Genomic DNA, 20,703 nt, shown 5'->3' with positions numbered 1-20,703 from the left:
ACTATCAGCCGCACCCAAAAAGATCACAATCAGTGAACGGCTTAAAAAGTTGAAATCTTTCTATCTCCATGAGAAATATCGTCACCTGTGACGCCAATGCAATACCCCCTAGTCAAACCTTGAAGATAAAGCAAAACACTCCTTCACTTCTTCACTACTCCTTTTCCCAACCAACCTTCTGTGAAATTATTCTCTTTCTTTCTGAACTTTCCTCTGCTTTATAACTACAACTCTTCTACTTCCACAACCATATATTAATTCCTTCAAATTCAAAGAAGCTTCCAATTTCTAACACACTCATATTCATCTATAACCCTTTTGACACTTTGCTCTTTATAACTAGAACTCCTTCTTCTTCTACAACCATGTATTAACTCTTCCTTCAATTTCAAAGAAGCTTCCAAATTCAGCCATGCCTGAATCATCATCCCAAACCCACCTCCTAGCCTACCCCTTCCCATCTTCCGGCCACTTCATCCCCCTCATCGACCTCACCAACACCCTCATCTCTCGAAGCATAAACGTCACCGTTTTGCTCACCCCATCCAACCAAACCTTACTCCCAACCAACCACTCCCCCCTCCTCCAAACCCTCCTCCTCCCCGAACCTCACTTCCCTAACCCGAACCAAAAACGCCTCTTCAACATCACCATCTTCATGCGCCAACACCACTACCCCATCATCCTCAACTGGGCCAACACCATTTCACCACCACCAACCGCCATCATCTCCGACTTCTTCCTCGCCTGGACCCACCACCTCGCGGCTGACCTCCACATCCCCCGCCTCATCTTCTCCCCCTCCGGCGCCTACTCGCTCTGCATCTCGCTCTATCTCTGGCGCGACCTGCCTCAAAACGACAACGCGGAAGAGCAAAACTACGTCGTTTCGTTCCCCAATCTCCCGAACTCTCCAGCTCAACCATGGTGGCAGATATCTACCTTGTTCAGAGACAAGAGAGGTGAACCGGAGTGGGAATCACATAAGGAGAACATGAACCTGAATCGTGAAGCTTGGGGTGTCGTTTTCAACTCGTTTGTCGAGTTGGAACAAGGTTACATTGATCACGTGAAGAAAGAATTCGGCCACGAAAGAATTTGGGCTGTGGGCCCACTTCTTTTAGCTTCCGGTTCGACCGAATCAGATGCCCAAGCCCGAGGTGGGTCCAGTACGGTCTCGTGCGGTGATCTTAGGGGATGGCTGGACTCGCGCGCGAACGGTTCAGTTGTATATGTTTGCTTTGGGAGTAGGACTTTCCTCACGACGACACAGATGGAGGTTTTAACACGCGCGCTGGAGCTGAGTGGGGTCCACTTTATATTATCAGTGAGGGAGCAGGGTACAGTGCCATGTGGGTTTGTGGATCGGGTGCGGGAACGTGGGATGGTGATTGAGGGGTGGGCCCCGCAGGTGGTGGTGTTGGGTCACCGCGCAGTGGGCGTGTTCTTGACTCACTGCGGGTGGAACTCGGTGCTGGAGGGGCTGGCGAGTGGGGTGGTGATGCTAACGTGGCCGATGGGTGCGGACCAGTTCACGAACGAGAAGCTGCTGGTGGATGAGATGGGTGTGGCAGTTCGAGCGGCGGAGGGGACAGAGGAGGTTCCAGATGCGGAGGAGTTTGCTAAGAGGATTGTGGGGGCGTTGGGGAGGACAGAGGTGAGGGTGCGGGCTGAAGAGTTGAGAGAGGTTGTCGGGGGTGCGATTAAGAAAGGTGGGAGTTCTTATAACCAGTTGGATGAGTTTGTGAAGGAGCTCAATGAACTTAAGAATGAATGAGCAATTCACCATTTTAAAGATATAGATAAAAAATAAAAGTAGAAAAGAAGTGAATGTGTGTATAAATCAAAACTCCATTTTAAATTGTATTTTATATTTATAATAGTTTAGATTTTGAAGGAGAAATATATCTATTATTTACACGAGTAACATTTGAAACCTCCTTGGCCCAATCAAGCAAAAGTGTTGAGAAATTAAGTAGTTCTATAAAAATGGAAGATTATGATTGTTCACTTATTTCATGTTCAATTGGTAAGACTGAAAAAGTAAATGGATGGAATGTTATTGGTGTAAATATGTAGAATCTGAGATTAAATTGAATATGATCCAAGTTTAACATATTTATACTTAGTATTTGACCTATATGCTCCACTTACACATCGTTTTGTGCCTCAATATACTTTAATTTTTTACGGGAGATTAATGGAAGAATCTATTTTTCACAATAGTAAAATAACTCGTTTTAAACATGAGAGACCAAAATGCACAAACACAATTACACAACAGATGAATGACCAAAAGTGTAATTAAGTCTCTGGTTAAAAATGGTAAAATTAAAAATGAGATGGCAACTCCAGTCCGGTGAGAATTATTGAATAGGCTTTGAACCGACGGTGAAAGGGGGAGCAAGTCGGCTCAAGTTCCTTCACGAGCAAGGGAAACACTGAGCTGAGTTGCGGACGAGACTGAAGCAGCTTGATGGTGGAGGAGCACCAGAGGTACCTGCACGGACTCCGATGCCTAAGTCAACAAGGGAAGAATGATGGTAACACGAATGTAAAATGAGAATATTAGTATAAAAAAAAAGAACATCCCTTTGATGTTGGATGGGGGTTGGTATTTATAGTGGTTGTGGGGTGGCACTAGTTGCTTGCTTGTAGAGAGTTGGATCCTCTGCCCTGAGGTGGTGATCCTACGGTGGAGGGTAAGGTGGCAGGCCTGGCGTACTAAGCGCGCGATGCGAGTCAATCGCCGCACTGCAGGCTTACTTTGTCGAGGGTGGTTACGAGAGGTCGCTTTTGTAACGTCAAAAGGAAATTGACAATCTTGAACCAGAAGGTCCCGTGTCGTGATATGACCGACCGACTTGGTAGTGCTTGTGTCTGGGTGTGGACTATCGGGTGAGTGAGGGTGCATCTCGGCCGAGTGAAACTCCGGTGTCGGTGGTTCCTTGGCTCGGGATTCGAGCTTATCGAGATCAAGCTTGTGATGGGAACCGGTCCATTACAGTCCCCTCAACTCTAGCCACGTGCTTGTCGAGGCCAAGCTATGCGATGAAAAGTCTGCAACAGGCTTAAGCCTTAAGCAACTTAATCCTCGAAAGTGAAATCTTGTAAGGGAGATATACCCGTGCAACATGTTTTGTATAACTTTAAAACCATTTGTGCCAATCCTAATTGGCAGTCTAATTTTAAAAATAGAAAATGAATCCCTTCACATCAAAACACAATAGAAAGTCTATTCAACACTTACGCGGCCTGGGTCGTATGTGAAAAATTTGGGAAAATACTATATATGTTATCTGTTCTTACACCATACATATCCAAAGTATTAGGTGACATCAATCGCTTCAACACATGATTTATAACTAATTTCCTTAAGCAATCACTGCTGGTTTTCTGGTTCTAACATTGTAGCTTAGCATCAGCATAACAATAGAAACATTATTTTCAACATTGACTAAACAAAACAAAGAAAATTTGGAGTGAGCTCTACGTTTCAACAACTTGAAGACAAATAAAAATTGCAGTCAGTCATGTGTCCCTTCTGTACACTGAAAACCTGCCTATGCTTGTATCATCAAGTAATTCAATACCAACTATAACCAAAGCAATTTTGAACTTCATAGCCTGTATCAATGGCCATTCTTCCTACTATGCTTGTTATTTCCATGCTTCTATTGTTCCTCTCTCCATTTTCCTCTGCAAAAGATACCATTACAAACCTTGAGTCACTTCCTGATGATGACACCACCTTGGTTTCTAAAGATGGAACCTTTGAGTTGGGTTTCTTCAACCCCGGTAGTTCCTCGAATCGCTATGTAGGAATCTGGTACAAAATCATCTCAGTTAGGACAGTTGTTTGGGTTGCCAACCGTGACAATCCAATCAAAGGCAACTCCAGCCAGCTGATCATAAACCAAGATGGAAACCTTGTGCTTATCAACAAAAACAACTCAATTCTCTGGTCAACAAATGCAACCACTAAGGCGGCGAGTCCAGTTGCGCAGCTCTTAGACACTGGAAACTTAGTAATTAGAGAAGAGAACAACAACAATGAAGAATTTTTTTCGTGGCAGAGCTTTGATCATCCTTGTGATACAGTGTTACCAGGAATGAAGATTGGATGGGACAGAAAAACTGGTCTTAACAAGCGTCTCGTCGCCTGGAAAAACTGGGATGATCCATCTTCAGGAGACTTGAGTTCAGATATGGTGATCACAACCAATCCTGAAAGCTTAATTTGGAAAGGCTCAGTTAAGTACTACAGAACAGGACCATGGACTGGTCCTCGTTCAAGTAGTGTTGTTGGATTGATGGCTAATCCACTCTATGATTACAAATTTGTCAACAATGAAGAAGGGGTGTATTACATGTTCACTCTCAAGAATAGTTCTGTGATTTCCATACTTGTTTTGAATCAAACCCGTTCTCTTCGCCAACGCCTCATATGGATTCCTCAGTCCAAAACTTGGACTGTTTACCAATCCTTGCCACAAGATGATTGCGATTCTTATGACGTTTGTGGCGCGAATGGAAATTGCATCATTGATAGATCCCCAAGGTGTCAGTGTTTAGATGGATTCGAGCCGAAATTGCCGCAGCAATGGAATGCAATGGATTGGACAGAAGGGTGTGTGAGGAGTGAGAAGTGGAGGTGTGGGGTGAAAAACAGAGATGGGTTTAGTCTATTTAGTAGCATGAAGTTGCCTGATACTACAAATTCTTGGATTAATGAGAATATGACATTGAAGGATTGCGCCGCCAAATGCTTGGAAAATTGTTCTTGCACTGCTTATGCAAACTTGGATCCAAGTGGAGGGGGTAGTGGTTGTTCTATCTGGTTTGGTGATCTTGTTGATTTGAGGGTTTCACCAAGTGGACAAGATCTGTATGTTCGCACAGACACCTCAGATACAGGTAAAGTTTATGGTAATCCATTATTCTCATAAGTTCTCTTATAATTTGAAGTTCATTACTTTACCAACACGGGGTTGACACAACTAGATTTAGGTTCCGGGTTCAACTCTCTCCTCCCTATAGGTTGAGGGTTCGAATCTCCTCGGGTTACTAAAATTTCAGTTGGTGGGTAAATCCTCCTCGAGGAGACCCCCAGCACTCCTACTAGGAGTAGGCCTCTGTTGGCCTTCCTAGCATGCCACTGATGCCATGTCCAGTAGTCAAAATGTGCTTTCTCTCCGTTCTACCATTTTTTATCAACAAAAAAAAAAGAAGGCCATTACTTTTAGGCCTAAGTTATGAGAAAACTCATCAAAGAGCGTGAAGCAAAAGCTGTATGAATTCCATAGAGAATTGAGAGAAAATGATTCTCATTAGTTTGAATCTTGTGATACATCAATGATGCTTATTTATAGTCTCTAATAGCACCATTAGTTAGTTAGCTTGCATAACTACAGTACTAGCTCTAATAGACTCTAACAAATAGTCAGTTAGTTCAATTAAAATTCACATCTAATCTAACTCAGCTAACTCAGTTAAAACTAATTCTCTATCTTACTGTAAATGCAGATGCAAAAGATGGGGGTAGGAAAAAGGTAGTCTTGACAGTAACAATCACAGTTTCAGTTGTTCTGGTGATGATGTTATTGGGATTCTCCTACATTTGCATTACAAAGACCAAGAATAAAGGTAAGTTTCTTTGTCAAAAGGAATTTTTTACTCATTTATGATACATAAACACCCAAATAGTACAGTCATTCCACATACATTTTCTGACATTGATCTCACTTAATAAAAAGAAGAAGTAAACAAAACCATGTTGGTGAAAGAGATAGATGAAGGTGGTGATGATGACTTGGAGCTTCCTTTCTTTGATGTCCCTACTATACTCAATGCAACCAATAACTTCTCAATCAACAATAAACTTGGTGAAGGTGGTTTTGGACCAGTTTACAAGGTAAATTTGACATATGTACTCTACTAATAAAGTGAAGGGAAACTCAAGGATCTCATTATCTGTCTTATTTTTCTTTAACTAAAACATTTAGGGTACATTACTAAACGGACAAGAGATTGCAATTAAAAGGCTTTCAAGAAGTTCAGGGCAAGGATTGATAGAATTTAAGAATGAAGTTATATTGTGTGCCAAACTTCAACATCGAAATCTTGTCAAAGTTATTGGTTGTTGCATTGAAGGAGAGGAAAAAATGCTGGTGTATGAATACATGTCCAACAAAAGCCTGGATTCATTTATTTTTGGTGAGTATTGCAGAGCTTCATATTTAGTATAGTATGAGATCCATATTTAGTATAGTATAAGTATGGATTGTTTTACTAATCATACTTGAAAGAAAGGACTAATTAAATTATTTGACAATCTTGACAGATTCGGTTCAAAGTAAATTGTTAGATTGGTGTATGCGCTTTAACATCTTGTATGGAATTGCTCGAGGGCTTCTTTATCTTCATGAAGATTCTAGATTAAGGATCATACATAGAGATCTTAAAGCAAGTAATATTTTATTAGACAATTATATGAATCCAAAAATTTCGGATTTTGGCATGGCTAGAATATGTGGAGGTGATCAAATTGAAGGCACAACAAATAGAATAGTTGGGACATAGTAAGTATCTTAGATATATACCTCTAGCTTAAGTTTTAATATGATTAGTTTAGCATTAAAATTAATTCTTCTGTGAATACTTTCAGCGGTTATATGGCACCTGAATATGCAATTGATGGATTATTCTCTATAAAGTCGGATGTATTTAGCTTTGGCGTATTATTGCTAGAAATTGTAAGTGGAAGGAAGAATAGAGCACTTACCTACCATGACCATGATCACAATCTTATTGAACATGTAAGTAACTAAAAGAATCATTGGCTTTCCTATCACACATTAGTAGTGGATTAATTACAATTTTATTGAATTTTTGTAGGCATGGAGATTGTGGAAAGAGGGCAATGCACACGAATTGATAGATGATTGCATGAGTGACTCATGTATTAAATCTGAAGTTTTACGCTGCATTCAAATTGCTCTTTTATGTCTACAACATCATCCTGATGATAGGCCAAACATGACTTCAGTGGTCGTGATGTTGAGCAGTGAAAATAGTTTACCTGAACCAAAGGAACCTGGTTTCTTAATTAAGAAGGTGTCGATTGAAGGAGAACATTCTTCTGGAAAACAGACATCTTCTTCAATGAATGAAATAACTATATCTATACATGCTAGATAGAGGAATTAACTTATCTTTTTTTTCTTTATATTATACTAGTACTTTTTACCCGTGCGATGCACGAGGGATATTAATTTTTGAGTTTTGTGTATGTTTTTTTTTTTTTGTTAAATCTCAATCAGTTGAAAATAATGCGGTTACTAATTTTTAATGCAATTAATAGGTCTTCCTTTAAATTCTCAATCAGTTGAAAATAATGGGGTTACTAATTTTTTTTTGAAACTGATTACTAATTAAATGCTTTAAATCCAATTTTGAAATTTTAAAAATGGGCAACGTGTTTTTTTTATTGAAATGGCAGCGTGTTTGTTGCAGTCATGTTTTTGAATCTCTTTTTTTTTATATTTAATGTTTTCATATAAAATCATTATTAATGGAATATTTTATAATCTTTTTTTGAACTCAAAATCTTTTATAATCTAAATCATTATTTAATTGTATTCATATAAAATATTTTAGAATCTTAATCATTATTTCAGCTACCCAAACAAAAGTTGAATATGCAAATTAGTATTTACTAACTGGCTTTCAATTTTAATCTTACTGTTTCATTCTTAATTCAAATTTCAACCATTAGCAATATTTAGTTGCATTTAATATAAGCTTCATAATTTCACGATGATATTGTCTGTTTTCTCTTAATTCTTTTTTGGAAACGAAATAATTTATTAATGAAAAAGCGTGAGACCGTCCTTCTCAAGTAGGAAATACAAACACTCTTTATGCTAAGAGCTACCAAGCTAAGGTAAGAGACTCCACAAAGGGTAAGTCCTACCACACCCCTCCTTTTCTAAGTGATCAGCTCAGTTAGATCATTAGCTTCTCTAAAAATATGAGAGACACCTAAGCACGAAACCTCTCTTAAAAACAGATCAATCATCCTTAGCTCAGCTAGAAGCTTAATAGGCCGATTAGATTAACAATTTACCCAACCCACCGCTAATGAGAAATCACTCTCAATATTTTCTCTTTATTCTTCTGTGGTCTTTTCCCCTTCCTTCCAATAATTAGCAAATTGATGATAAAAACAATATCACATTCATATTCATCCTCACAATGTCAATGAATAAAACCCCGCAGTAACCACCTCGATCAAAGTGGGGACATGATTGAAAATTATTTTGCATTTTTGAAATTTAAGTTGAGATAAAGTCTAACTTATGTTTGTAACTACTCAATTTCTTTTTAAAACATAAAAGATGTTTTGTAACCACCTCAATTGAAGTGTGCACATAATTGTTTATTAAGTGGGTATATGATTGACATTTATTTTACTGTTTTACAAATTTAAGTTAATACTTCATAGATCTAATTTATCAATTTCCTCATGCTAATTTATCATTATAGTTTATAACAATTTCAAAATGTTTTGTAGTGTTTTATTAAAAAATTATTGGTTACATAATAATAGTTTTTAATTCATATCAGTTTGAGAATTTCATAAGGCATGATTTATTAGTTACAATTATTGAATATATTAATATTAATCTTTAAAATTAACGTTACAGGTTTTACCATTAAATTTTATATCAATGCCAAAAACAACTTTGCACTAACCCTTTCTTCTACAACTATTTACCTTACATGTGGTGTGTATATAAATTGCTCTTTAAAACTTTTGCACTTCCATTATTTAATTTGATTTTTTATCAAACAAATTAATATGAGATTAATATATATGAGCTAATAAAAGACATTAAATATAGTTTTCCGATTGAGAAAAAAAGACACTGAGTAAGTTTTCATATTTTTAATTTTTTTTCAAGTGAAACATTTACATTAAGAATAAACTTAAGAACTATTATTGTCATAATAATTAGTATAGTGGGTTAATTTTTTATAGTTTTAATTTAGAATTTTAAAAGGCACAAAAAGAATGTTTCTAACATTAACCGGATGAGACCTAGTCACTATCACATAAAGTTCAATGCGTCACCCTTAGAGCAAAAGCCAATGCTATCTCTCTCTCCTAAATTCAGCAACTGGCCGAATTATCAACCGCTCCCCAAGTATCATTCCATTGTTGTTCTCTTACAATTCATTATAACTTTTTCATCCTCAGTGTTCCTTTGCTATTTCCATTAGCAAAGGAACATCTTCAATGCCAATTTAAACATATTTAAGTAAAATCCCTAGAAAGATACTTCTCAAATAACATTCCCTTTTTTAAAGAGATGTTTATAGACGCAAGAAAATATAACATTTTAACATAGTGAATTCCATTGTTAGAAAATGCGTGCTAAAGCTAAACTACAAAGGTGAATCATAATCTTAGGCCAATATACAATTAGAAAGGAGCAAAAAATAAAGAAATCTAAATTAACTTTTGGAGCCTAGTCCTCATGAGTCATGACTTCGGTAGCCTAACAACACTCAATGGTGTAATTACATTATGATTCTCTACCTACTGTCTTAGCCATCATCTTCGATCCAAATTCTTTGGTATGTTTTCCAAAGCACCAATTCTTGAAGACTTGATCACAGCTCCCTCAGTGGCTGGCTCATCAGGGCTGCTAGAGAATTGCACTCCTAAATCAAGTGACTTAGGCCTTTGGATAACCTTAATGGGCAGTGCCATGCCTTGACAATTTTTCCATAACCCTTCTCCCTCCACATATACCATTCTAGCCATCAGATTTTAACCAAAACCTGTAGTGTTGAACTCAACAAAGCTTATGCGCTTCAATTATCCGTACTATCATCCTCTTGAGAATCAACAACAATAACCTGTACAGTTTCTAAATGCATTTCACTTGATACAATTGATCAGAGGTTGATTAGCATATGAATCTTTCTGTCCACTACTTTCTTGTCCTTCACTTTGATGCTGCCTCTGCTGGCTGAGAACTTTACTTTCTTGTTCTGGAAAGATTGACGTTCTTGCAATCTAAAATAACTCATTTTAGCATTTTTCTGTCCCAGCCTTCTCTCTCTGCTCACATAATTCTAATTCATATAATCAGTAAGTAGAAAGACCAACATCCTTATAAGCATTGTACTTGTGAATAGTCTTGGGAATGCATAGGCTGAAAAATAAAACTTCAAAGAAGGCAAAAAAAAACATAACATGGAATGGGAGTGAAAGAGGAAAGAAATAACAAAGGTGAAAAAAGTAAAAAGACGGATGATTCATACCTTGGTGGGAGACAACAATGCAACAACTTGTACATTCAGTAAGAATTCTCATATACATTCTCATTTATCTTCTTCGTTACTCCTACTTTTTTCGTTCCTGAGAACATCTGCCTTTAGTTCGGATAAGATGATACACTTGAATCACACTGTTGAAAAATATAGCTGGTTGTGATATCAATTTAAGACTCCAAGATAAGATTCACCACCTTAATTTCCTACTCATTCTACCAAGCATGCAGAATTAGAGAATCCAAAACCTTGCAACAGTTAGCATTTAGATTTGAGACTTGATTCTTGGAATTGCGAAAATAAAAATAAACAGAAACATATTCAATCAAAACCAAGGAGCTACTATCATGTGCTTTTTTAATCTTTCATTCATTAGCTTTATCACTATGTTAAAATTCAGATGCATCATGCATATGCTTAATATGAATGTCAAAACCAAAATAAAAATCCAACAGCATGGCTATGTGATTCCTATTTTCTTCCCTCTAACTTGAAAATAAATAACCATTCTTGGTAGTGATACAACTCATAAATTCAGGGTAGCACATTCCTCCATTCCACTCTCTACTAAGACCTTATTGTATGCTGTATAGTAACATTTTCTGAAAGCAAATTAACGAATTTAGGAATCATAGCAAAAAGCAAGTCAAGAGCATGTGCAAGCATAATGAGGAAAAGGGGGATGAAGTATAGGAGTTTCATTTACTCTAATTACATCACTGTTGAAAAATATGGTATGGATTGAAGACACCAAGATAAGATTCAAACCTTAATTGGCTACTTGATCATCCAAGCATGTAGAATCAAAGAGAATCCAAAACAATGCAACCGGGAACATCCAGGAGAAGCATTTATAGAATATTGAAGCAACAAAGGGATGAGATCAATTGCAGACATAATATCTGCAAAAAGAAAAGTTGTGGTTGCAGAAACAATATCTGCAAAGAAGAAAAGCTAGTGAGAAAAGAACAAACTTTATGATGCGATACCACAATCTCTGTCTGGGAGGGAAATTGACAATGTGGATCAAGTTCTATAATTAGTAAATGATGCTTCAAACTGAAATAAGATTATAAAAGATTTTAAAATAAGGTTAGCAGTAGGACTCTTTTACTCTGATTCTTAGCTCTCGGGTGTAGTTCCTCAATCGATGTGCCAATCAATCCAATGGCAGAAGTCAGAGCACACTCACATCTGCTTCAGGAAGCAAAGTTGTCTGATCATATACTTCATCTGTTTTAGGTTCAGCCTACACAACCAATAACATAGGTAATTAAACTGTGCAGATAAAATAGGTATTAGGCCGTGCATTAGTTTCGCTAACTTGAATGATTATAAACACTAAGATGCCAAAATACTGGTGTAGGTCACACAAAATTTTCTAATAAACACTAAGATGCCAAAATACCCACAAAGTAACAACTTAATAAATAAATAAAATGCCAAAATAGCAATAAAAATGTTGATGCAAATACCTATTAATGTAAGATACTTAAAAGGAATGCCACTTATTGGCAATTATTATAAAAAGTAATGTCGTTTGAAACTGCCTAAGCTATCAAAGGCTTCTTTGCTATATTAACTATCATAAAAACAATTCAATGAAAATAACTTGTAATTTGGCAAGATTGAAATCAGCCGTTATGGAAGAAATGAAACTGTAGAGTAATAATTCATGAAATAACAATTACTTAATTATATAGTGATTGTCATTTTATATAGACAATTTTCTTGAATAAGCATCAAAGTGAAGCATATAATGAGAATGAACTAAAATAATTCTACACCAATGAAACCAAGATGGAAATAAAAATCTTAAAAGACACAATAATGCAGATTGGGAGGTTACCTTATAGAAGAGAATAATTTCCCCACGCTCACTAAGCCCCTGCCCCTTCACCAGTTCTCTCGAATGAACATCAAGATGCAATGTAACACAACTTAGCCACAGACCCTAACCTTCTCATGTCCAAAATTATAAAAAAAAAGAAAAAAACTAAAAACTCAAATAAAAAACTCAACTGTAAAAACACAAAATCATTCCAAGAGTGTTGGCCTGATTGCTAACCACATGACACAGGGGTATGCATATGTAAATAACACCTTGTTATCATTTATCAAATTTATATGGAACATTTACATGAAATTAATAATTCTGTTAGGAGTAGTGCTTACCTGGATCCCATACGCCCAGAATTCTGCAATAGCAAAGGGGGAACACACACATGTAAATAGGAAATGCTCACATCTCTGCGCCTTGATTCTTTGGATGTTTCTTTGATATTTGAAGGCAGCATCCCCTGCAAAATTGAAATCTAAAGAGTGAGTCTTTCGGTTGAGATAATAATAATTCAAAGCAGCAAATTCAGCAACAAATAATTATAATTTAAAAACCATGATTCAATCTAAATTGAATGAAAGAAATGGAGAATAGAGGCATAAATAGACAGAGAGAAGAGAAACGGAATGAAACCTAGGAGACATGACCAAAATTCAGTGCCCATAATGAATCACACACAAACAAAACAAAGAAGAAAGAAGACGAAAAATTTATGTCTTCTTAAGAACAGATCTTGTCTAGGTATAAACTAAAATCAGCGAAGAATGGTTAAGGATTGAGATGCTAACTTGGGCAATCAAGACAATCAGTAGAAATACTGAATTCATTCTAAGACAATCAATTAAGGCATAGTTTTTCATGAAATAAGAAACGATGTAAAATTTGGAAGCAGGAAATACTCAGGGAAGAAACGAATAACGATTAATGAAGATTAAAACCATTACCTTCTACTCAAAGCACGAACAAAATGGACCTGAAACAGTTTCATACCAAAGAAGATTAGAAACAATAAAAGAAAGAGGCACAGGGAGGAAGTATACAATGAATAGAAATTGGATGGACAGTAATGAAAGCCCTTATCGTCAATCCCTTTATCTTTATGTTCTAATAAAGAAAAACGTGAATGAAGTCTTGATGAAAATTCGAGAACTTCGAAAGGAAGGCATAGAAGAAAATGGGTTGAAAGGAGAAAATGGGCACCACCCCAGATCGTAGAGTTCAAATCTCTCTCATGTGAGCAGCGGCGCTGCTAGGTTAAGGGGGAAGTAAAAGGTAGCGGAAGATATGAACGGACTGAGAAACCTGAAGCGTTGAAGAATGAGAAACCCATAAGAGCAAAATAGTGGAAGAAAAATGAGCAGCAAATCTGAAGCAGCGTTGCAACAAATATATGAACGGCCAAGATTCAATCGTAGGAGAATAATGTGCATCTTTACTAAAATACCCATGTTAAAAATCAATTTGATGTGTAATAAATTGCTGAATGACTTTTTCGCTCCTAAGGCTGCAAAACTTTGCTTTTATATATATTATTATTATTATAGATAGATAGATTATAGATAGATTATAGATTATAGATTATAGATTATAGATAGATGTGAAATTATGTAAATTATACTTTGAATATAAAATACTAGTATTTTTTACCCGTGTTCATTTATATTTATTTTGTGTGTTTTTATGATTTTTGCGTTATTTTTTAAAAGATATTTTTATATTAATATATTGTTTTTATATTATAATTTTTAAGATTTTTGGCTTTTTTGTTTGGTCGTGGCATGGTGATGGATTTAATGTGTTTGCGGTGTCTTGTCTCCCTTGTGATGACACACCACACACTTTTAACTTGACTTGTATTACAACCCTTGTCGTTTGTGTGTTGTCTTGGCAATATAGTGGATTGTATTCTCATTCGAGTAAACTATTGACATGTCCTGTTACACATTCCAACTGCTAGATTAATGTTTCTTATAATCATTACGGGAACACCAATTATTAGCGTTAATTGATGATTAGGAAAACTTAAAGAGTTTATTCTATTCAAAAACTCATTAATTTAAGGCTAAAATAGCACGATGCTGAAAAAATTAGGGATCTGTGATTTTTTTAAGGAAAGATAGATTAGTAATCTGGACTGTAAGAGTCATCAAAAGACATGGATGTGTGATAAAAAATTCATGAGGGGATGTTGAGGCTAATTCCATTGTCTATCTGTTCACCTACGATTATGTCCTCTATGCTTAATATCTCTATTATAAAAAAATAGCTCGACATATTGTTTGTGGTAGTTTGTTAGTATAGTTTTTTATATCATTGCTAGTGCCATTGATAATTGTGTATGGTAAAATACGCATTTAAACTTTCATTTTAAAATATTCAATTTCCTCAGTCAAAATTGACAATAGCAAAACATTTAACCAATATTAGTTTACGTTAGAAATATATGATTTCTAGTCCTTTTACCCGTGCGATGCACGAGGATATTCATTTTTGTTTTTAGTATGATTCTTTTTTAATTTTGTGTTTTTAAAGTTATTTTATAGATTAATATAACTAAATTTATTTTAAATCAAAATTTGAATTTTATTTTACTGAGTGCACACATTAGTGACCTTTTAATGTATAGAGCCCGTAGTTACAGATATAACCTCAAGAAATTGAATATTGCTTTCAGATCTCTTCACCAAAAGCTTTCTTCACTGTAAAAAAAAGGGAGATAGGTCATATTCCACTCTATAGGAGTTTAACAGACTTAAAGGAATAACACTGATTAAGATGACATTTAACTTACAATTAGAGACCCGCATTTTAATGGAAGAGTTGTTACTCCTTAATTTAATCACGAATAAAAGATAAAAATAAAATAAAATAAAATCATAAGAATGGGTCCCATTGTCTGATATTCTGCACTAAATATTGTACACAAACTTAATTAGCAATTATCAAGTCTTTTAGTAGCTAGTTATTTGGCAGTTTAAAAAGCTCTAGAATATAAAAAACAAATAGTGAAAAGGGGTAGGATAGGATACAATGATGATTTACATGCAAATTGGTTATTTGAGGACTTGATTTGCTTCATATGGCCATCATCTGAAGATACTCCAGATGCTAAGTCAGCATGACATCTAAAGCGTACATAATTTTTCTTCTTTTTAGTTTATGTGGCTGGCCAAGGTGTAACTTAAACTGCCTTCTTTTCAGTATGAAGGTAACTTCCTTGCATTTAGTCAAGAGTCATGTTGAGTGTATAGTCATAGGGATGCAAAAAGGAGGAGCAGGCCAGGAATGGGGAAGGAGTCATAGGGATCCAAACCTCACATTTGCTCCCTTGGTACTGAAACACAATAAAACACCAAAATCAATTTTTTTGTCTTCTAAAAAATAGCATCCCCCTCTCAGATTAATCGAATGATCAAATAACATCAAGCACTCAAATTTCGAAGAGACAAAGTAAGCAGCTGCATTAGAGAAAAGAAATGAGAGAATTTCATAAAATCATACTTAACCTCAGTCAAGTAAATGGAAAATGGAAAAGCAATCCAGGTGGGCATGGGAACAATAGTAAATATTAAAAGAACCCTCAGTCAAGGAATATGCATAAAACCTGCAGAGTAAGGTGTCTAAAAGCATCCTTAACCTCAAATTGAGAGGCACTTGGTTGGACTCTTAATGTCCCAAATAATAAATCACCTAATTTACATCACCTATATCCTGTCTCCTTTTTTATAACCCCTACATAACCCAAGAATTAGATCACATACTGAGGTAGCCTAGCTACTTGGTAAAAATAGTCTAATTAACAGTTACTAACAAAGAGATATAATTTATAAAGCTAAAACAAAAAGTGATAACTTTTTTTCACTGATTTTGCCCGGTTTAGACTTCTGAAAGTATTGCATCGTGCATAGTGAAAGTCATGCACAAATAGACAACTAAGAATCAAACAACTATGAATAGGGATGAGGTCTATAATTGCATTACAGGGCTTACCTTTCAAAACTGTCACCGTCCTCAAAGCAATTAAACATAGTACCCACTAATTACCTGAAAATACGATAGAATAATTATAAAGAAAAATTGAAAGACGAAAAGAGGCGAAAGAGAAATCAACAAAAGAGAAAGGACTCTGAAAGAAACAAATGAGCTACAACATTAAAGAAAGTGCAGCACCAAAAACTAAAGCAAAGAACGAAAGGAAGAGAACAACATTAGAGTCACACATACTCAACAAAATGCAGAAAGCTTTGCATAAAAAGATTAAAAGAATGCTTTAAAGAAATTAGAATGCAAAAAATAAACCAAAGAAGGAACAAAATGTATATCTTGAATCATATAAATATTTTCTCTCCATCCATTATTCTTTATTTCCATTCTTAATCATTTTTACACATGACATAGCATTCCCCTCATATCCACTTCCTCCCATTCCAAGATATACCTGTTCTCTTTTGAGCACCCAACTCTTGTATCATGACAAACCCTCATACATAAAAAAATTCTGTGTTAAAGAGCAATGTTTGCTTCCAAACATCTGAATCAAGTTTCCAATGACATGGATATGGGATTCTTGTATATTTCATCGAAGTTAACTCCAAGAGCTGCTTCTTGGGCTTGTAAAGTAACCTCCAACATCCAAGTTGCAGGATTATAACCATTCTTAATTTTTGGCACTCCATTAATTCCCTTGACCATGCACATCTTACTTTGATGTAAAAACTGATTGATAATACAGATGGTATTTAGTACTAATTCAGTAATTAGAGATACTGCTGCTGACCTCCAAGTAATTGATCAGATGAGAACACTGCCAGCCTAAAGGCCCCACATATTTTCTCACCTCTATGCTTCAAGAGAAGTATCTGTGATATCACAATATAGAAGCTTAGCCTTGAGATATGAATAAAAATGTTACAATAGCAGCAAAAGAGAAACAAAATTACAGTTGCAAATGTCTAAACGAAAAATTCAAAATGATCCAGTTCACAAAATAGGCATAAAGATGTTATCTTTAACCTGATTTAGTAGAAATAACAACATGCAAGTGCCACATAGAGAAGGAATAAAAAAAAACAACTACCCAGCTAGAGAAAGAGCAAAGCAAATAAAAAACAAACAAACAACAGCAAAAGAGAAATAAACTTACAGTTCAAAATGGCAATCTGATGAATTCTAAAAGTTTCCCCTTCGAACCCCTTTGAAGTTATCCATGCTTAACATCTTCCTTAAGATCCTGCTCTCTGTTAGATTGAAGCCCTGCATGATCTTTGGATGAAATATAAACTCATCAACCATATAGAAAGAAGCAAAATATAATTTAGGAAGATAAGTAGTGATTGCAGCAATCATATTATAACACAATGAGCAAGAGCGATCATAAAAGCATATTCATATAAGTGTGTAACAAAAATAACTTACACATCCACTCAAATAGCTTGTGGGCATGTATAAGTACAGGTGTTCACCACAATTAGTTTGAATTTTACCATTTAACTTGCTTCCTCCTTCATGCACTCACAGAAATATGCCAAACTTGTTCAAGTTGTGCGCATTACCTAAGGAAAATAGAAGTATTAAATGCAAATAATCTAATGAAACTGAAACAGAACAAACAATGATAAAAATGACATGAGCATGCTATTTCATGGAGAAGATCACCAACAATCCCCTTTGTCAGGACCAAAGAAGGTGAAGAAAACAGGCCAACATTTCCCTGATCACAAACAACAGTGCAGTCCTTGATAGATATATACCTTAGTGCAGGAGCACTTCGCACTGGCTTGTCGACCTTCATTGCCAATTTTAAGACACCATTCTAATGATAATCAGGGAGATTCGGGTTTATTGCACCTGCAATCAAAGGCTTGTCAGAAACTGTGGAGCATTTGAAAAGGTCAAGCTTCTCTAGCTGTTGACAACCACTTGCAATCTCAATTAGGCAGAAAATAACAGGAAAATAACCAACTGGTTTTGTAGTCCACCTTCTTCCAGCTTGATTTCCTAAAATTAGCAAATTACCTACGTGAACTACTTATATCCTGCCACTGTCAAAGTTTTTCCTGCCCCAAATTAGCATGTCTAGAAAATATGGTTAATAAGCTTCACCTCTTATTCTCAATTATGTTCATAACATATGAAAACAAAAGATTCCCTAACAAACTGATCTTTTTTCCTATCTTTCCACACCAGAATTAGACCACAAAAAATCATTGAATAAAGCAACACTAAGATTATAAAAGATTTTAAAATAAGGTTAGCAGTAGGAATCTCTTACTCTGATTCTTAGCTCTCAGGTGTAGTTCCTTAATTGATGTACCAATCAATCCAATGGCTGAAGTCAGAGCACACTGACATCTGCTTCAGGAAGCAAAGTTGTCTGATCATATACTTCATCTGTTTTAGGTTCAGCCTACACAACCAATAACATAGGTAATCAAACTGTGCATAGAAATATGTATTAGATCATGCATTAATTAGTTTTGTTAACTTGAATGATTATAAAAGAACATTATTAGTTGTGAATCAAAAAAATATTTCAAAAATAAAATATTGCAAGATGAGAGATCTTTACTCTCTGTATGCTTTCTGTGGCCAAATTGAGGCAATTGACTTCTCCATTTAAAACCACAAAACCATGATCCTTCAATTTTGTGGGCATCAAATAATCATTTCAGGGTGTATAAGGAGCAACTTTGGTGATGAATAGATTCCCAATATTACAGTCAACCCCCAAGCCTGCATCACAGATTGACATGAAATTTGATCAAAACTCCAACGTATATTGCCCCTGCAGCGTAGGATGAAGAATAAAAGTTTATATCTAGCATCATTTCCTGCCAACAACTGAACACCATCTATTTTCCATAGTTTAATTGATAATTTTACCATCTAACTGCATTTCCAGATAGTAGAAAGCATAGCCCAAAAAGACTAATACTTACCAATTCATGTAAAAAAACTAATGTCTGGCCCTCTGGCCTAAAAATTGCACGACCAAGATATCTTGGCTCTGAAATAATTGTAATGTAGTCTTTCCCAAAATCAGCACTATAGTGAGTGCATGATTCAAGTTTATTTGCCTTGTTTAGTTTATAATGGCCATCATAAAACCTTTATGGATCACATAATCATGTTCTGCACGCTGCAATTGCAGATTCCGTGCAGACATTTCAAAGATCAGCCCCATCAAATCCCACGATAATGCTTAGGAATCCTAGTTTCAAAATTGATAGATTTAGAAAAAGCTTCAAAGGTTCACACACACCAATAAAACAACAAAAAAGAAAAGAAAAGGAAAACCATATTAGTGAACCCAAAATTTGTATCAAACTGAAATAGAAAATGAAAAAAATCCAATCGAAATTAGCAAAAACAAAAAGAGGGAGGTAAATTAAAAGAAAGAAACAGAGAAGAGAAAATGAGGTAGAAAGAGTGTTACCCTCTGTAGAAGAAGAAATAGATGTTCCATCCGCGATTCGTGAGCATTTACTCCTTTTTCGTCCTTGACTCTTTCGTTACGCTCTTCTCTCATCTTCTCCGTCGTCCTATTCTTCTGATTCCAAACCCTACGTCGCATTCACTCTTCATTCCCGTTTCCCTTCATCGAACTCAGCGCCGACATTTTCCTCCCTTGGTTCTGCAGCGCGCCGTATCAAGAATGAAAGATTTAGAACCCACGAAAAGGGGTTGAAAGAGAAGCCGGCGAAATAAAATTTAAGGATAAGAAGGTTCTCACCTGATGCGTCGTGAAGGAACGAAATTCTTTGTTTTGCAGAGCGGAGACCTCTTTAGGTGATGCGATGTGCGTACATCAAATCCAAGCTTCGACAAATCTAGCAAACATTGTCTTTTGGTAAATTTTCTACTTTTATTACTTTCTTTCTATGAATATATTTGGTTCCTTGGAATGGGTAGGAAGAAAGAAAGACGCGACCGCTGGCGATTTTACTGCGGAGAAGAAACGATGAGGGGGAGTTACAAAAGAAGAGGAAATGAGAAACTGAAACAGTAGAATAAGAAGGAGAATAGCTGAATCGTTGCCACAAAGTTATGAACGGTTAGGATTGAATCCTACGAAAATAATATGGGTTTTTACTAAAATATCCATCTAAAAATTTCAATTGTAGTGCAATAGATTATTGAATTCCTAATTTGCCCCCAAAGCTGCACAAACTCTTCCTTTATATATAGTATAGATAGATAGATAGATAGATAAATAGATAGATAGATAAATAGATAGATAGATAGATAGATTAGACATTACTTTTTATGCAAATTCTGTGGTACCCATAAATTTTTTTGGGTGTGATACCCACATTATGTTATTTAATAGATTATTACTATGTTGTTCAACATAAATTTTACATTTTTAAATTTTATTTTACTTTTCAATTAACTTCATTCCATAAAATTTATTATTTAATGAAAAATATACGAGTAGTGAAGACGAACGATGGTTGTGGCGATGCACGTCAAATGACCATATTTGACGGAATAACAAAGGTTAAAAAACACAACAAATA

General features: G+C 35.6%; 2 protein-coding genes and 3 long non-coding RNA genes across 22 annotated transcripts; 2 read left to right on the top strand and 3 right to left on the bottom strand.

Annotated features, from left to right (window-relative positions):
• The first annotated feature begins 153 nt into the window (after positions 1-153).
• LOC130749606 (flavonol 3-O-glucosyltransferase UGT89B1-like) lies at positions 154-1,899 on the top strand. Its single transcript, XM_057602990.1, has one exon. It carries the CDS (start codon positions 413-415, stop codon positions 1,775-1,777), a length of 1,365 nt encoding a protein of 454 aa, XP_057458973.1. The 5' UTR covers positions 154-412; the 3' UTR covers positions 1,778-1,899.
• Positions 1,900-3,428: 1,529 nt separating this feature from the next.
• Positions 3,429-7,291, top strand: LOC130749602 (G-type lectin S-receptor-like serine/threonine-protein kinase At4g27290). Of its 2 annotated transcripts, none has more exons than XM_057602980.1 (7): positions 3,429-4,917; positions 5,527-5,646; positions 5,757-5,914; positions 6,006-6,216; positions 6,344-6,581; positions 6,668-6,818; positions 6,898-7,291. In XM_057602980.1, the coding sequence occupies exons 1-7, from the start codon at positions 3,636-3,638 to the stop codon at positions 7,198-7,200; spliced, it is 2,463 nt and encodes an 820-aa protein (XP_057458963.1). In that variant the 5' UTR covers positions 3,429-3,635; the 3' UTR covers positions 7,201-7,291. The 2 variants fall into 2 exon arrangements, with proteins under 2 accessions (XP_057458963.1, XP_057458964.1); XM_057602981.1 differs by having other exon boundaries at positions 3,430-4,917; positions 5,760-5,914.
• Positions 7,292-9,397: 2,106 nt separating this feature from the next.
• Positions 9,398-13,542, bottom strand: LOC130749608 (uncharacterized). Of its 12 annotated transcripts, none has more exons than XR_009022983.1 (6): positions 13,129-13,538; positions 12,194-12,644; positions 11,459-11,593; positions 11,113-11,282; positions 10,336-10,481; positions 9,398-10,239 (listed from the first exon to the last, which is right to left on the bottom strand). It is a non-coding gene; the product is annotated as an uncharacterized LOC130749608 (long non-coding RNA). The 12 variants fall into 12 exon arrangements; XR_009022985.1 differs by having other exon boundaries at positions 9,398-10,226; XR_009022990.1 differs by having other exon boundaries at positions 9,398-10,146.
• A 1,839-nt stretch (positions 13,543-15,381) lies between these two features.
• Positions 15,382-17,902, bottom strand: LOC130749610 (uncharacterized). Of its 6 annotated transcripts, none has more exons than XR_009022994.1 (6): positions 17,840-17,902; positions 17,600-17,736; positions 17,328-17,446; positions 16,962-17,043; positions 16,175-16,228; positions 15,382-15,518 (listed from the first exon to the last, which is right to left on the bottom strand). It is a non-coding gene; the product is annotated as an uncharacterized LOC130749610 (long non-coding RNA). The 6 variants fall into 6 exon arrangements; XR_009022993.1 differs by having other exon boundaries at positions 17,328-17,437; XR_009022997.1 differs by having other exon boundaries at positions 17,328-17,437; positions 17,668-17,736.
• Positions 17,903-18,421: 519 nt separating this feature from the next.
• LOC130749612 (uncharacterized) lies at positions 18,422-19,801 on the bottom strand. The gene is made up of 3 exons (XR_009023001.1): positions 19,620-19,801; positions 18,753-18,916; positions 18,422-18,590 (listed from the first exon to the last, which is right to left on the bottom strand). It is a non-coding gene; the product is annotated as an uncharacterized LOC130749612 (long non-coding RNA).
• Positions 19,802-20,703: the final 902 nt, after the last annotated feature.

This window comes from Lotus japonicus, chromosome 3, assembly GCF_012489685.1.
Source record: "Lotus japonicus ecotype B-129 chromosome 3, LjGifu_v1.2".
NCBI classification, from domain to species: Eukaryota; Viridiplantae; Streptophyta; class Magnoliopsida; order Fabales; family Fabaceae; genus Lotus; species Lotus japonicus.
Note: the sequence above shows the minus strand (reverse complement) of the source record. Positions and strands in the feature narration are given on the sequence as shown.

What these genes read in the sequence shown, in the direction of transcription:
- LOC130749602 (XM_057602980.1), top strand. Translation starts at nt 3,636, where the DNA reads ATGGCCATTCTTCCTACTATGCTTGTTATTTCCATGCTTCTATTGTTC. An exon ending in TACAAAGACCAAGAATAAAG is followed by an intron (nt 5,647 to 5,756) that starts GTAAGTTTCTTT and finishes CTTAATAAAAAG; the next exon opens with AAGAAGTAAACAAAACCATG. An exon ending in ATCACAATCTTATTGAACAT is followed by an intron (nt 6,819 to 6,897) that starts GTAAGTAACTAA and finishes GAATTTTTGTAG; the next exon opens with GCATGGAGATTGTGGAAAGA.
- LOC130749606 (XM_057602990.1), top strand. Translation starts at nt 413, where the DNA reads ATGCCTGAATCATCATCCCAAACCCACCTCCTAGCCTACCCCTTCCCA.